Raw genomic sequence first — 14,550 nt, 5'->3', positions numbered from 1 at the left:
TTGATAGTAGCCCTGAAATCGCCACACAATCAGACAGAACCATTGGGCTTCCTGATGATGACTGGTGGAGTGGCATATCTGCTAGATTTCACCAATTCTATAACACCAGCAGCCTGGAGACGATCTGGCGTCTGCTTCCCAGCAGCACATACGGTAACAAAAATTGGTCTGGCACAGTAAAAACAAAGGGTGGTGTCTGGCCAAAGGGTGATGTGCACCTTAAAGTCTGAGGCACACCCAAATCCAGCTGACATATAGATGAAGATTCTGTGTAGAGATCATCCACTTCCTGGAAAGAGATTACGGTTGATTAGACCTTGACTTCATCAGAAATACAAACCCCAAACAATGTAAGGCATCAAGGACAAAAATGATTGTAGCAGATATGTGGTTGACAACAAACGATGTAATGAGCCACATAACGCATTTGTGTGCTGCAGAGATCAAGAACTGTTCACGTAGATAAATACAAGTGTCCTCTTAGGCCCCCAGATGTCATGAGGGTGGAACTATTAATGTGAGCCCAGTTGTGAATTCAATGCCTGATTTATCACAGAAATGGTGGCACCAGTAGCCACCTGGAAACAGACATCCTGGTGATAAAAGTGGAACATGAGAAATAATTTCTGGCATGAAAGGATCACCCAGAGGGACTACCAACTGCAGTGCATGTACAGTGTACTGGTGCACTCGTGGCGCGGGATGGAGGCGAGTTGCAGAGCTTCAACACACTGATAGGATATGCCCCTCTTTGCTTCAGTGCGTTCAGGATCCCCAGTGATCTGGACAGTTTGTTTGGGAGTGAGTGGTAAAATACTGCAGGCATGAAGGGGCCGCTCACATGACTATTGGCAAGGGGCGACAGCAGACTTGCACACCATAGAGACTTCACAAATGCTGAATCACAACAGTGCTATAACATGGGGGTCGTCCGACACACGTAGTGTGAGGGTGGAATGTATGGTGGTGCATTAACTGCTGCATCTTGTGGCCTCACCATGAGTTGTTCATTAGCAGCCTGCGCAATTTTCAACAAGTGTGCAATGTGCAAGATGTCTTCGAATAATGGGTAATTCAGTTTCAATGTAACTGTGAGGACCCCCAAGTCAGGTGCCACTAGACCACTTCACAAATCAAGAAGTCGGTGTACAAAGCCTTCCAGCCTTTACTGGCACAAGTGGTATCGCATTTGCAGCTGAGACCTTGCTAGTCAGTGACCCAGGAGTAGTACGATTTAACAGGCTGTTTACAGTACTGGTGAAACTCAAGCCTGGAAGCAACCTCATATTATCTGTAGCAACAATAATTAGTCAACAGAATATGTATATCCTGAAAGAAGAAAGCGATGGAGTCAGACTGAGGTGCCAATTTTTGGACAGAAGAAAAGTCTGAGGTGCTATCCATGACAGAAATAACAATCACTGCAATGAATCACCCATGACTTGAAACATTGTGAAATGTTGTTTAAGCCACACCCCGTAGCATCACTGAAAGGTGGAAATGAAGTATGGGGGCATTGACAGCAGGGGGTTCTCAGGCCTGGAGCAAAGTGGTGTCATGAGGTTGGAGTTAGTCCACCTCAAGCTGAAGTGACTTTTGTAACAAATCTATCTGCAGTTGCTGCTGTTCCATTAGCTGTTGTTGTTGCTCCAGTAGGCAAACCATTTTAGTGTCCACACTAACAAACACTTTCCTTTTTGAAACTTCCTGGCAGATTAAACCTGTGTGCCAGACCGAGACTCGAACTCGGGACCTTTGCCTTTCGTGGCTAGTGCTCTACCAACTGAGTTACCTAAGCACGACTCACGCTCCGTCCTCATAGCTCCACTTCTGCAGTACCTAGTCTCCTACCTTCCAAACTTTACAGAAGCTCTTCTGTGAACCTTGCAGAAGTAGCACTCCTGAAAGAAAGGATATTGCGGAGACATGGCTTAGCCACAGCCTGGCACAAGTGGAGCTGTGAGGACGGGGCATGAGTTGTGCTTGGGTAGCTCAGTTAGTACAGCACTTGCCTGCGAAAGGCAAAGGTCCCGAGTTCGAGTCTTGGTCTGGCACAGTTTTAATCTGCCAGGAAGTTTCATATCAGTGCACACTCCGCTGCAGAGTGAAAATCTCATTCTGGAAACATCCCCCAGGCTGTGGCTAAGCCACGTCTCCACAATATCCTTTCTTTCAGGAGTGCTACTTGTGCAAGGTTCGCAGAAGAGTTTCTGTAAAGTTTGGAAGGTAGGAGACTAGGTACTGGCAGAAGTGGAGCTATGAGGACGGAGCGTGAGTCGTGCTTGGGTAGCTCAGTTGGTAGAGCACTTGCCGCGAAAGGCAAAGGTCCCGAGTTCGAGTCTCAGTCTGGCACACAGTTTTAATCTGCCAGGAAGTTTCATATCAGCGTACACTCCGCTGCAGAGTGAAAATCTCTTTCTGGAAACTTTCCTTTTTCCTTGTCACCAATGCTGTATCTGCATTTAGAAAGATATCAGTGTACACATTGGAACCCAGGAGAGAAACAGGTGAAGCCGCAAAGTGAAAGGGCCACATGCAGAAGAGAACACAATACCAAGCAGTAGTCAAGCTAAACACAACTGACTGCGACAACAGACAAGATACAGACTAACACAAGCTCAAACAAGCTATGCAACAATGTGGCACAAAGAGAGACTTTTGCCCCAACAATGTCAACAGACCAAGAACAAAGAGAGACCCAATCCAAAGGTGACTGGAAAGGAGAACCAAGTCCCAAGCAAGGTTGTTATTGAACAGTCAACAGCACAGCGATGATAGTACCTGGCAATATCAGAAGCGAGTACAGAACAGACTGACTGTGTGGCTGTACTTATATCAGCTGCAAGGAACGCTATTTATTGACATATTAAAGTAGTGAGACAGATGGCATGCTCTCAATCTGATCAAAGTGCTGCAGTGATACTATACTCTCTAATAGCCATCTATGTCCACTTCCTGTGGTGGGCATTTAACTTTCACAGAGCCAAATACCAGAATTAGCAGTTAAATAGTAATGCAGTTATTATACTCACTCGAAATGGATGGAACTGGTTCCCTGTTGCTAAATAAAAGTCAGATGCATAGAAGTCAGCCAGCTCTCGGGCTATGGTGTGGAGACACGGCTTCTCTTCTGTCCAAACAACAGCAGTGGCAAGTTGGACAAAAAAATTTGGTATGTACCCAATGTTAGGCTTTAGTTCTCCTGAAAAAATTAAGTTTTTCATAGCTCTAATACAGCTGATTTTTAATAGGGTTTGTGGCATTTATAATGTGAATCTTCTCACACATGAGTCACTCAGCCTACAAGAAAATTTTTGATGGAGATAGGAAAGGTAGAGGCACGAAGAGGCAGTTCTTAAACTGTGCTTAATAACGAAAGCAAATCTTCAGAAAAATCGTAACACCATATAATCTGATGACCTGAAACAAGTGTTTGACGATGTCAAATGGTGCAAAATGTTCAAAATTTTCATAAAATCAGATGTAACATACAGGTAAAGATGGATAATACACAATATGTACAAGAACAAAGTGGGAGCAATAAGAATGGAACACCACAAATTATGTTTTTGGATTAAAAAGGATGTAAATCAAAGATGCAGTATTCCTCCCATACTGTTCAACCTGTACATCTAAGTAGCAATGCTGAAAATAAAAGGAAGGTTCAGGAGTAGAATTAAAATTGAAGTCAAAATGATGTCAGTAATATGATACACTAATGACACCGCTATCCTTGGTGAAAGTGAGAAAGAATTACAGGAGGTGTTGAATGGAATGGAAAGGAAAGGAAAGAATAGTGAACCCAGAATATGGAAAGATTAAATAAACAAGGATCAGCACATTTCATTATGGGATTGTTTGGTCAGCAGAAAAGCATTACGGAGGTGTTCAACAAACTCGAGTGGCGCATGCTGCATTTGAGATAATATTCATCACAGAGAGTTTAGTGTTGAAATTTCAAGAGCTTACATTCCAAGAACAGTCAACAACATACTTCTTCCTCTCACATACATCTTGCAAAATGATTAAGATTAGAAAATTAGAGAAATTTGTCATACAGAGCTTTAACATCAATCATTTCTCACATGCACCAAATGTGAATGGAAAAGGATTTGGGGGAGGGAACCTAATTGTACCAAAAATACCCTCTGCCAGACACTGTAAGGTTGACTGTGAAGTATAGATACCGATTTACTGTAAATGAAGTGAAGAAATTCTGCCACCTTGGCAGCAAACTAACACATGATGGATGGAGCAAATAGGGTATAGGAAGCAGACCAACACAGGCAGAGAGGATATTCTCACTAAAAGAAGTCTTCTAGTAACAAACACAGACCTTGAAGAAATTTCTGGGAATGTACAGTATGGAAAATATTCACGGAGTGGGAAAACCACAAAGAAAGAGAATCGAATTGTTTGAGGTGTGCTGATAGAGCTAAGCTGGAGATTAAGTGCACTGATACATAAGAAATCAGGAGTTCCTTCACAGAAACAGCAAGGAACAAAATATGCAGAAAACACTGACCAGTAAGCAAAATGAATAGGATGATAGGACATGTGTTAAATCATCAGAGAATAGCTTCTACCATATGAAAAGAAGCCATAACGTGGAAAAACTTTAAGGGAAGACAGAGATTCCAATACATCCAACAAATAATTGAGGAAATTGGATGCAAGTGCTACTCTGAGAAGAAAAGGCTGGCATAAGAGAAGAAGTTGTGTCGTTCTGCATCAAACGGTCAGAAGAATGATACAAACAAATAAACAAGTGAAACAGAAAATGGTAAGCAACACCAGGAAGAGAAGCAAACTCTATGCATGTGAGTGTCTATAAGTGGTTTTTTAGGCAGGTGGACAGAGGTACGGAAGGGAAACAGGGTAGGAAGAGGGGGGAGACCCATTTCAGTTCAAGTAGGTATTCAGAGATATTTCATAGGAACTCAGAGCTCAACTCTTATCACATACTTCCCACAACAATGTTAATTCAGTCACTACTTTATTTCAAAATGAAAATCATTACCCTACAAATTTTACTTACATCTTTTCCATTTATTTGATTCTTTATATTTGTGTTTCTGTTTTTAGTGAAGCATCACTTTAGTTGCCTCCTACACAACAGTAGGAATATTTTCTTCACTGTAGTGTCTGTCTTTCCTTCTATACTAGTGATATGCACACCATGGATGGTACTATATTACAGTATGGTAATATAAACTGCTCATAACAAGTTTTGCACTGTCTGTATATTTGCCAATATGTGTGGACTCTGATTCAATGGAATTTTATTCTGAAATAAACCCAAAAGAATAACCAAAATAAAATCTGTCTGTTCGAAACAAGATGTCTGCGAAATCGAAATCTGCTGCTGGGTAACATTCAATACTAGATTGCTTCAAACTATGCATTGTAATGTACTTGGATGTTCCTTGGCATGCTGCTCACAATATGACTGAGACGTTGCTGTTCAAGCTTGACCAACTTTTCGACAGTAGGCCTGCTGAGATCATTCAGTAAGTGAAGAGGTTCCTGAGATAACACACTTTAATAATTTCAACTGGTCTCAAGCCTACTGAACCAGTTTTATGTCAGAAGATACTGCAGACATTTCATTTGAGTGCCTCCTGCAGGAAGGTGTTCACAAAGTGGGCTCTGGGTGCTCATGAATTATTGTCTCTAAATTGTGAATCCTTCACCTGTCTTCTTTGGTGCTGGGATTAACACTTCTCCTTGAATTATCTTACTTGTCTCACAAATCTTACATACCCAATGGAGCAATTTCATCATGCACAGTTCTCCCAAGGATACCAATAATTCTGAGGGACTGTCATCACTCCATGTGTATTCTCATAAATTCTGAAAAGTCTCTTAATACCTTAATTATATTAGCCATTTTTTCATGAATGAAATATAGCTTATCTGTACCAAGAGCAAAGAATTCTACTTGTTTTACCTAACAAGGAAAAAAATATCTCAACAACTTTCTTTGGTTAATTATAAATCAGATGTGATTTTCGAAGTGTGCCAATTTCAGACATCTTAATGAGTTTTTCTTCTCAGAGCAAAACAGTATCCTTTAATAATTATTATTCTCAGATACTTCAAACACTTTCACATGCTGATAGCATCACATATGAGAATCTGAGAAGAAATGAATACATTTCACCCCTCTACTAGCATAATACACTGACAGAAAAAAATATCAACACTGAGGAGACACTGGTAGGCATGTTTCTACATATGAAAAACAATGTCAATTCAAATTTCACACCAGTTGCGTCAGAATGACGCTAGTAGCCCCACTATGAGGACACAAATTGGCCTTGCTTTAAATAATGCTGGAACTGTTGTGAGCGTTAGTTAACTTTGAGATTGGGTGTGGTGAGTTGATATTAGTCAAGAAATAGGGTAACAAAGATGTCATCATCAACACCTCACTCAGGTCATGTAATAGAGTTACGAGAAGCTGGATGTTCCTTCTGTGATATGGCAGAAAGCCTTGGTAGGAATATAGCCACTGTACGTGATTGCTGGCAGAGGTGATCACGAGAATGTATGGTCACAAGAAGAACAGGAGGATGACTGTCCAGTTCACCATGGGGCTCTGGTGCATAGCACTGCATCTGCAGCAGCAATTTAAGCAGCAGTTGGCAGCACAGTGACAATGAACTGTTACAAAATGGTCACTTCAAGGACAGCTCAGAGTCAGATGCCTATAGAAGTGATGGCTCACTGGAGGACAGAGTGGACATCTGTTGGTGTTTTCTGATGAAAGATGGTTTTGCCTCAATGCCAGCGATGGCCTTGCGTTGGTTAGGAGGAGGCCAGTTGAAGGCTTGCAACCAACCTGTCTGTGTGCTAGATACACTGTATCTACACTTGAAGTTATGCTATATGGTGTGATTTTTTCACATTTGCAATGACTTTTCTCGCACTTGCATTAACACGTCATCTTGCCATGTTAATCACTTAAATAAGTTAAGTAGACAAATGTATTTCCGAAATTTCATTACTCTACATTAATTATTTTTTGGTGTTGTAATTTTTTTCCATTAGTGTATTTAGAATTACTGATCTTTTATCACAGGTTGTTGCATATCATACATTAATATGTGATTAGCCCATAAATGAGTTGAATATCAACTAAAACATTAAAAAAGTTGATTACCTAAAACTCTTGGTAACCTCAAAATGAAACCATCATCAATTTTAATTGAATAATAATCATAGAGCAGAGGTGCTTTCACATTTAAAAGATTCTTCAGTTCAATGGCTTTCTGTTCTTGGATTTCTCCAGCATGAGTATTTTCATTATTCAAGCCAAGCTTTAGGACATCCAGCAGTGGAAGTGGATTCTCCTGCAAATTTTTAACAATATAATTAATTTAGTTTTCTTGATTTCACTGAATGAGTAACCCATTTCATTGTGTTTGTGTTCAATATTTTGATGACAGTAATATCACTTAAACTGAGCAACTGCACAGTTATGGAAAAATCAAGAAAAATAATTAGAAGTAAGTTTCCAATTAAAGCAGTTGTTGAAACATTGCACAAAAATGTTATCAATAACCTGACACGAAACATAGATCTTTTTTTTCTATAAATGGTCATATTCGCACACACAGTGAAGGAGGGGACTGTGGCCTTCCACAAAAGAATTAATGCATCATTTGTCTGCACGGATTAAAGAGCATCTAAAAAAAATATATACCATGTTAGACGAGCTGGGAATCAAACTGATTGCACATTAATAACAAGTCAAGTTTAGAAAGGCTGTAGTACCTTTCATACACAGCTAAGGAACATAAGAACTGTACTTACTGACAGATCCCAGCATGCCATGTTTCCAAACTCCTGTAAGATCTTTTGGTACAACAGTTCCCTACTGAAAGAAAATCAAACAGTCAAATCAAATTTATTACATGGAGATTGTATATTCATAAAAAAAAGAGAAGAAAAGCTTACGTTAATAAATATGTGTCACAAAGCATCAGAGAGAGTTCATGTTGTATTAATGCATAACGTTCATTGATGCAACCAACAAATGTAGCCTGGTTCAAAACTGTCTTGTACTCTTCATTCACACTGTCTCTTACTGTTTTACATAATTGCAATAAACTTGTGAGACGGAATATGCGCCTGAAATAAACAATACAAATCAATGCATCTTTTTAATTATTTTTAGTTTTAAGAAATACTTCAGTGAACTTTGAGCAGTGCTAATTAGCAATAATTTACACAGTAAACTGCAAGAAACGCCTTTTTTTCTTTTTGTACTTTTTTATTTATTTAATTTACACACTGCAGTAGGAGAAAACAGAATGTAGTATTTTCTGCAGTTTAGCTATTAACTGTTCTCTCAGTTGATCATTCCTTATGAAAATAAAGGCTCTGATTTTGTGGTTGCTTCAGGTCAGCACTATCTAAAAATAGTAGTCATTATTAGCGGAGGGGCACAAAATAATTCTATGTCCTGTAACACTTACTTGTAATATAATACTTGATCACCCATTATGTGTTTGCTACAAGGAAAAACCTTTTGTGCAACTGCCTCCAGCAGACTCAGAATGTCAGTGGCACAATGTTGTAGCCTGAACTGAACCCAAATTGAGTATGGAGCATCATCAATTCATAAGCTAGATATGAAGTGAGATGGTCATTTTCTCTAAGAACTTCCCTGCATAGCCTGTAAGGACACAGTGTGGCACATGCAGTTCTTCCCAAAGTATTACAATGGGATCCTTTCATGTGTCAAAACTCTTCTGTCTTAACAGTAGGGAGGAAAAGTTCAACAAAAGAATCTTTTGCATTCCCTACCAGTGCTGCAAAATGTTTCTTAATGAACTGAGTGAAACATCCTAGCTGAACACAATACCGAAAACAGCTCCCAAGAGCAGAGGGGGATACTTGGACAGGAACTAAATGCTGAGAGGATGTGGCAGTTGCTTCAGCATAATGTTCTGCTACTCTCAGGGCTAACCTATCAGGGTGTTCCACAACAGTGCATACAAACCATGGACCTTGCCGTTGGTGCCTCAGCAATACAGATAGCCGTACCGTAAGTGCAACCACAACAGAGGGGTATCTGTTGAGAGGCCAGACAAACGTGTGGTTCCTGAAGAGGGGCAGCAGCCTTTTCAGTAGTTGCAGGGACAACAGTCTGGATGATTGACTGATCTGGCCTTGTAACACTAACCAAAACGCCCTTGCTGTGCTGGTACTGCGAACGGCTGAAAGCAAGAGGAAACTACAGCCATAATTTTTCCCGAGGGCATGCAGCTTTACAGTATGGTTAAATGATGATGGCATCCTCTTGGGTACAATATTCCAGAGATAAAATAGTCCCCCATTCGGATCGCCGAGCTGGGACTACTCAAGAGGACGTCGTTATCAGGGGAAAGAAAACTGGTGTTCTACGGATCGGAACGTGGAATGTCAGATCCCTTACTCAGGCAGGTAGGTTAGAAAATTTAAAAAGGGAAATGGATAGGCTAAAGTTAGATATAGTGGGAATTAGTGAAGTTCGGTGGCAGGAGGAACAAGACTTTTGGTCAGGCGAATACAGGGTTATAAATACAAAATCAAATAGGGGTAATGCAGGAGTAGGTTTAATAATGAATAAAAACAATAGGAGTGCGGGTAAGCTACTACAGACAGCATAGGGAACGCATTGTTGTGGCCAAGATAGACACGAAGCCCACGCCTACTACAGTAGTAGAAGTTTATATGCCAACTAGCTCTGCAGATGATGAAGAAATAGATGAAATGTATGATGAGATAAAAGAAATTATTCAGATAGTGAAGGGAGATGAAAATTTAATAGTCATGGGTGACTGGAATTCGATAGTATGGAAAGGAAGAGGAGGACGTAGTAGGTGAATATGGATTGGGGGTAAGAAATGAAAAAGGAAGCCGCCTGGTAGAATTTTGCACAGAGCATAACTTAATCACAGCTAACACTTGGTTCAAGAATCATGAAAGACGGTTGTATACATCGAAGAAGCCTGGAGATACTAGAAGGTATTAGATAGATTACATAATGGTAAGACAGAGATTTAGGACCCAGGTATTAAATTGTAAGACATTTTCAGGTGCAGATGTGGACTCTGACCACAATCTATTGGTTATGAACTGTAGATTAAAACTGAAGAAACTGCAAAAAGGTGGGAATTTAAGGAGATGGGACCTGGATAAACTGACTAAACCAGAGGTTGTACAAAGTTTCACAGAGAGCATAAGCGAATAATCGACAGGAATGGGGGAAAGAAATACAGTAGAAGAAGAATGGGTAGCTTTGGGGGACGAAATAGTGAAGGCAGCAGAGGATCAAGTAGGTAAAAAGACGAGGGCTAGTAGAAATCCTTGGAGAACAGAAGAAATACTGAATTTAATTGATGAAAGGAGAAAATATAAAAATGCAGTAAATGAAGCAGGCAAAAAGAAATACCAACGTCTCACAAATGAGAGCGACAGGAAGTGCAAAATGGCTAAGCAGGGATGGCTAGAGGACAAATGTAAGGATATAGAGACTTGAATGGAAAAACTGGTAGAGGCCGACCTAGGGTAAGATCAGTTTGGATTCCGTAGAAATATTGGAACACGTGAGGCAATACTGACCCTACGACTTTCTTAGATTAAGGAAAGGCAAACCTACATTTCTAGCATTTGTAGACTTAGAGAAAGCTTTTGACAATGTTGACTGGGATACTCTCTTTCAAATTCTGAAGGTGGCAGGGGTAAAATACAGGGAGTGAAAGGCTATTTACAATTTGTACAGAAACCAGATGGCAGTTATAAGAGTCGAGGGACATGAAAGGGAAGCAGTGGTTGGGAAGGGAGTGAGACAGGGTTGGAGCCTATCCCCGATGTTATTCAATCTGTGTATTGAGCAAGCAGTAAAGGAAACAAATGAAAAATTCAGAATAGGCATTAAAATCCATGGAGAAGAAATAAAAACTTTGAGTTTCACCAAGGACATTGTAATTCTGTGTAGCCACGCATGGAAGTGAAACATGGACGATAAACAGTTTGGACAAGAGGAGAAAAGAAGCTTTCAAAATATGGTGCTACAGAAGAATGCTGAAGATTAGATGGGCAGATCACATAACTAATGAGGAGGTATTGAATAGAATTGGGGAGAAGAGCAGTTTGTGGCACAACTTAACTAGAAGAAGGGATTGGTTGGTAGAACATGTTCTGAGGCATCAAGGGATCACCAATTTAGTATTGGAGGGCAGCGTGGAGTGTAAAAATCGTAGAGGGAGACCAAGAGATGAATACACTAAGCAGATTCAGAAGGACGTAAGTTGCAGTAGGTACTGGGAGATGAAGAAGCAGGATAGAGTAGCATGGACAGCTGCACAAAACCAGTCTCAGGACTGACGAACACAACAACAACAACAACAACAACAACTTCTATGCATTACTCATCATACTGTTATTTGCAATAAATGTCAATGTTGGCATGAATTAGTTAGTTTGTAGGTGTTTTGTGGGAATGTTAATTAAGTGTGGGAATGTTAATTAAGTGTGTGTGTGTGTGTGTGTGTGTGTGTGTGTGTGTGTGTGATAGAGAGAGAGAGAGAGAGAGAGAGAGAGAGAGAGAGAGAGAGAGAGAGAGAGAGAGAGAGAGACTGCTGTGAGCTAGAAAATGGGAGACTTGATGAGGTTCTTCCATGGACAGCAGAGAAATCACTAACAAAGAGGCTAAAATTTATGCCATTCAGGTATAACTTGAGACTAAAAATTGGAGATAGGACAATCATAAAGGAAATAGAAAATGAGATGTAGGAAAAGGTAATAGGTAATTGGCAAAGAAAGGATACTCCTTAGAGCTTCTATGTGTAAAATGAAAGGAGATAAAGGGCGTTGTAATGGTTCCGCTTCAGGTATTGTTTTAACATTTTTACTTTATTTAATTTTGAACTATTGGCCAACTGTGCAAATTAAATAAAATAAATATGTGTAAACAACAGCTGAGATGGAACCATTACAATGCCCCTCACAAACATATAGCCACATGAAAAAAATTATTTAGAGAGATAATACCTGAAGAATGAGCCTCATCCAGCTGTACAAGAAAGTATAGTGCAGCAGACTATTAGGAAGAATATTTCAGTCAGAATGGTAATGAAGCCAAAGAGGAAAGAGGAGTCTTGCTGCTGGGCAACAGATATGGGAGGAGAAAAGGAAGGGTGGAAGGGCAAATTCCTTTGTTACATGTGTGAAGGAGCACCTTTTTTGGGTTAACCTTTTCATTCATCAGCAGTACTGAAACAGTTTAAGGTAACTTACGTTACAAATAATGTGGGGCAACACTCACTAACACACAACAGGACAGAAAAAGAAAGGTAATAATGATGAAGTTTAACATTGTAACAACGAAGAAAAATCAAACCAGATGCTTGATATTTTAGTATTTATATCACTCTTTGAATGCATGAGCTGTATTATCTTTTCTATAACCAGTTACAAATCAGTAATGATCACCTTCACAACAGGTTAGTGTAATCAAAAAGAATATAAATATTAGTGGAAATAGTGCTCTATGCTTAGAAATCATTAGCAATAACATTTATGTACAATGCAGATAGTTCCGCTTTATTGTTGGCGCTGGCCGGTGTGGCCGAGCGGTTCTAGGCACTTCAGTCTGGAACTGCACGACGGCTACGGTCGCAGGTTTGAATCCTGCCTCGGGCATGGATGTGTGTGTTGTCCTTAGGTTAGTTAGGTTTAAGTAGTTCTAAGTTCTAGGGGACTGATGACCTCAGGTGTTAAATCTCATAGTGCTCAGAGCCATTTGAACCATTTTTTTATTGTTGGCATACACACTGGCTTGAAAAAATATGAGACTAGAAGGAATATTTTGTATTACAGAACACTTTTTTATCATATTCCAGCCATCCTATACTCTTATTTTTGTGGCTAACCAGCACTTATTAACCTCCATTTACTTATGACAGTGGTGAGTATGTGTGGAATCTTGTATGAGTAAATATTAATAAGTCAACACGTTTTAAATTATTTGATTTCAATACAATCTTTGGCTGTAGATAAAATTGTGAATAGGTAGTAATAAACACTACGAAGCTAAAATTCACTCTACTTGAATCATGTAAACATTTCATCATTTCAATATTCATTTTCCAAGGCTCTGCAGTCAACTGTCTGCAAACAACTTGCCAAAAAGCAACAGTTGATGCATTGTTCCCAAATTTATCTTTTCAACCTGATAACTGAAGGAAGTCATCATACTGCTTTAAATTACTGCAAATCTTCATAGCAGCATAAACTCTGACAAAGGGGAAAACTATGTCATTTCAGCAATCTTTACTACTTTCTTCTGAAAAATTTGCACATGAAAGTTTGCAATATGTGAGCAGTAGTCATCTGAATCTGCACCGTCACATACCATATAAAGTGAATTACAAATGGTACACGGTTTTTTAAAAAAAAAAAAAAAAATGGAAACCTCTATTATTTACACACACACACACACACACACACACAGATAAAATTAAGAAACTTCAAAGTGGCAATCCAATGGGATGTTCTCAGCTGAGAGACAATCTTAAATCTTAATATACAAAATCTCCTTGGAAGAAAAATTGCAGAAGGCAAATGAAACTAGAAGCAAAATTCTAAAATCAGTCAGTACAAGAATGGAGCCATCAATAGCAATTTATGTCTTTGAGGACAACTTCCACTCAGGAAGTACAACATAATATGTAAAATGTCTTGCTTGTGTTTAGTTCTGCATTAAATAAATTAATTCAGAAGCCAGCTTTAAATCTGCTTACAATATCCCATAGTGTAAAATTTAAATAGAGGCTATACAAAAACTTTTACATCACCAACATATATTACCAAGTTATTAACACGGCAGAAGCAGACGGGTCCAGTACCTTTTCACTGTCTTTCCTGATGCTTTAGTAATTTTATTCTGTTGTACTGATAATGCATCTCCATTCTGCAGAGGTGCATTGTTGTCAGATGTATCACTGTCCTTTTCTTTCACACTTGAGATCCCATCGCACTTCTCTGGAAGTTTTGTCTTTGAGATCTCTTTGTCACTGGTACTTAAATTTGTCTCAGTCGGACCAAAGAATTTTTCCAATTTCTGCTCCTTGCTATCTGTTCGAACTTTCTTATGGTCATATATCTTACTGTCTGCATCAGTCACTTTTTTGACAACTGGGGATAGTACTTGCTGAACCTGCATAAAAATAGATTTAGAATGTTGTATATGACCACTTATATGTAGAAAGTAGAGAGAGACAACTTATACAGAGAAAAAAATAAGGAAGACCGCATGTCATACTCACCACATAACTGCGAGTGTCCTTGCACTGAAGCAGTTCTTTCTCTGCATGGATACGCAATGCTTTAATGACGACGTCTTCGTAAAGAAAGCATACTAAATTCTTGGAAGGATGAACATTGACATCCACAAATGATGGATCAATGTCTAATCGTAAATAAACAAATGGGCCACCATCTGTCAAAAATTTGTTATACATATCTTCAATTTCCTTTTTTATGCCTGTAAACATA

The 14,550-nt window shown here is 39.3% G+C and overlaps 1 protein-coding gene across 1 annotated transcript in view; it reads right to left on the bottom strand.

The window, feature by feature from the left end:
- The window catches only part of LOC126416617 (DNA mismatch repair protein Mlh1), a 59,884-nt gene that overhangs the window by 18,329 nt on the left and 27,005 nt on the right, over positions 1-14,550 (bottom strand). Inside the window, exons 5-10 of the mRNA XM_050084372.1 lie at positions 14,322-14,539; positions 13,902-14,212; positions 7,963-8,136; positions 7,819-7,882; positions 7,166-7,355; positions 3,033-3,202 (exon numbers count right to left, since the gene is read on the bottom strand). Coding sequence (XP_049940329.1) covers positions 3,033-3,202; positions 7,166-7,355; positions 7,819-7,882; positions 7,963-8,136; positions 13,902-14,212; positions 14,322-14,539 — 1,127 coding nt within the window. The remainder of the gene's footprint in view (positions 1-3,032; positions 3,203-7,165; positions 7,356-7,818; positions 7,883-7,962; positions 8,137-13,901; positions 14,213-14,321; positions 14,540-14,550) is intronic.

This window comes from Schistocerca serialis, chromosome 8 (assembly GCF_023864345.2).
Source record: "Schistocerca serialis cubense isolate TAMUIC-IGC-003099 chromosome 8, iqSchSeri2.2, whole genome shotgun sequence".
NCBI lineage: Eukaryota > Metazoa > Arthropoda > Insecta > Orthoptera > Acrididae > Schistocerca > Schistocerca serialis.
The sequence above is the reverse complement of the archived record's forward strand: the minus strand, read 5'-3'. Positions and strand labels throughout refer to the sequence as shown.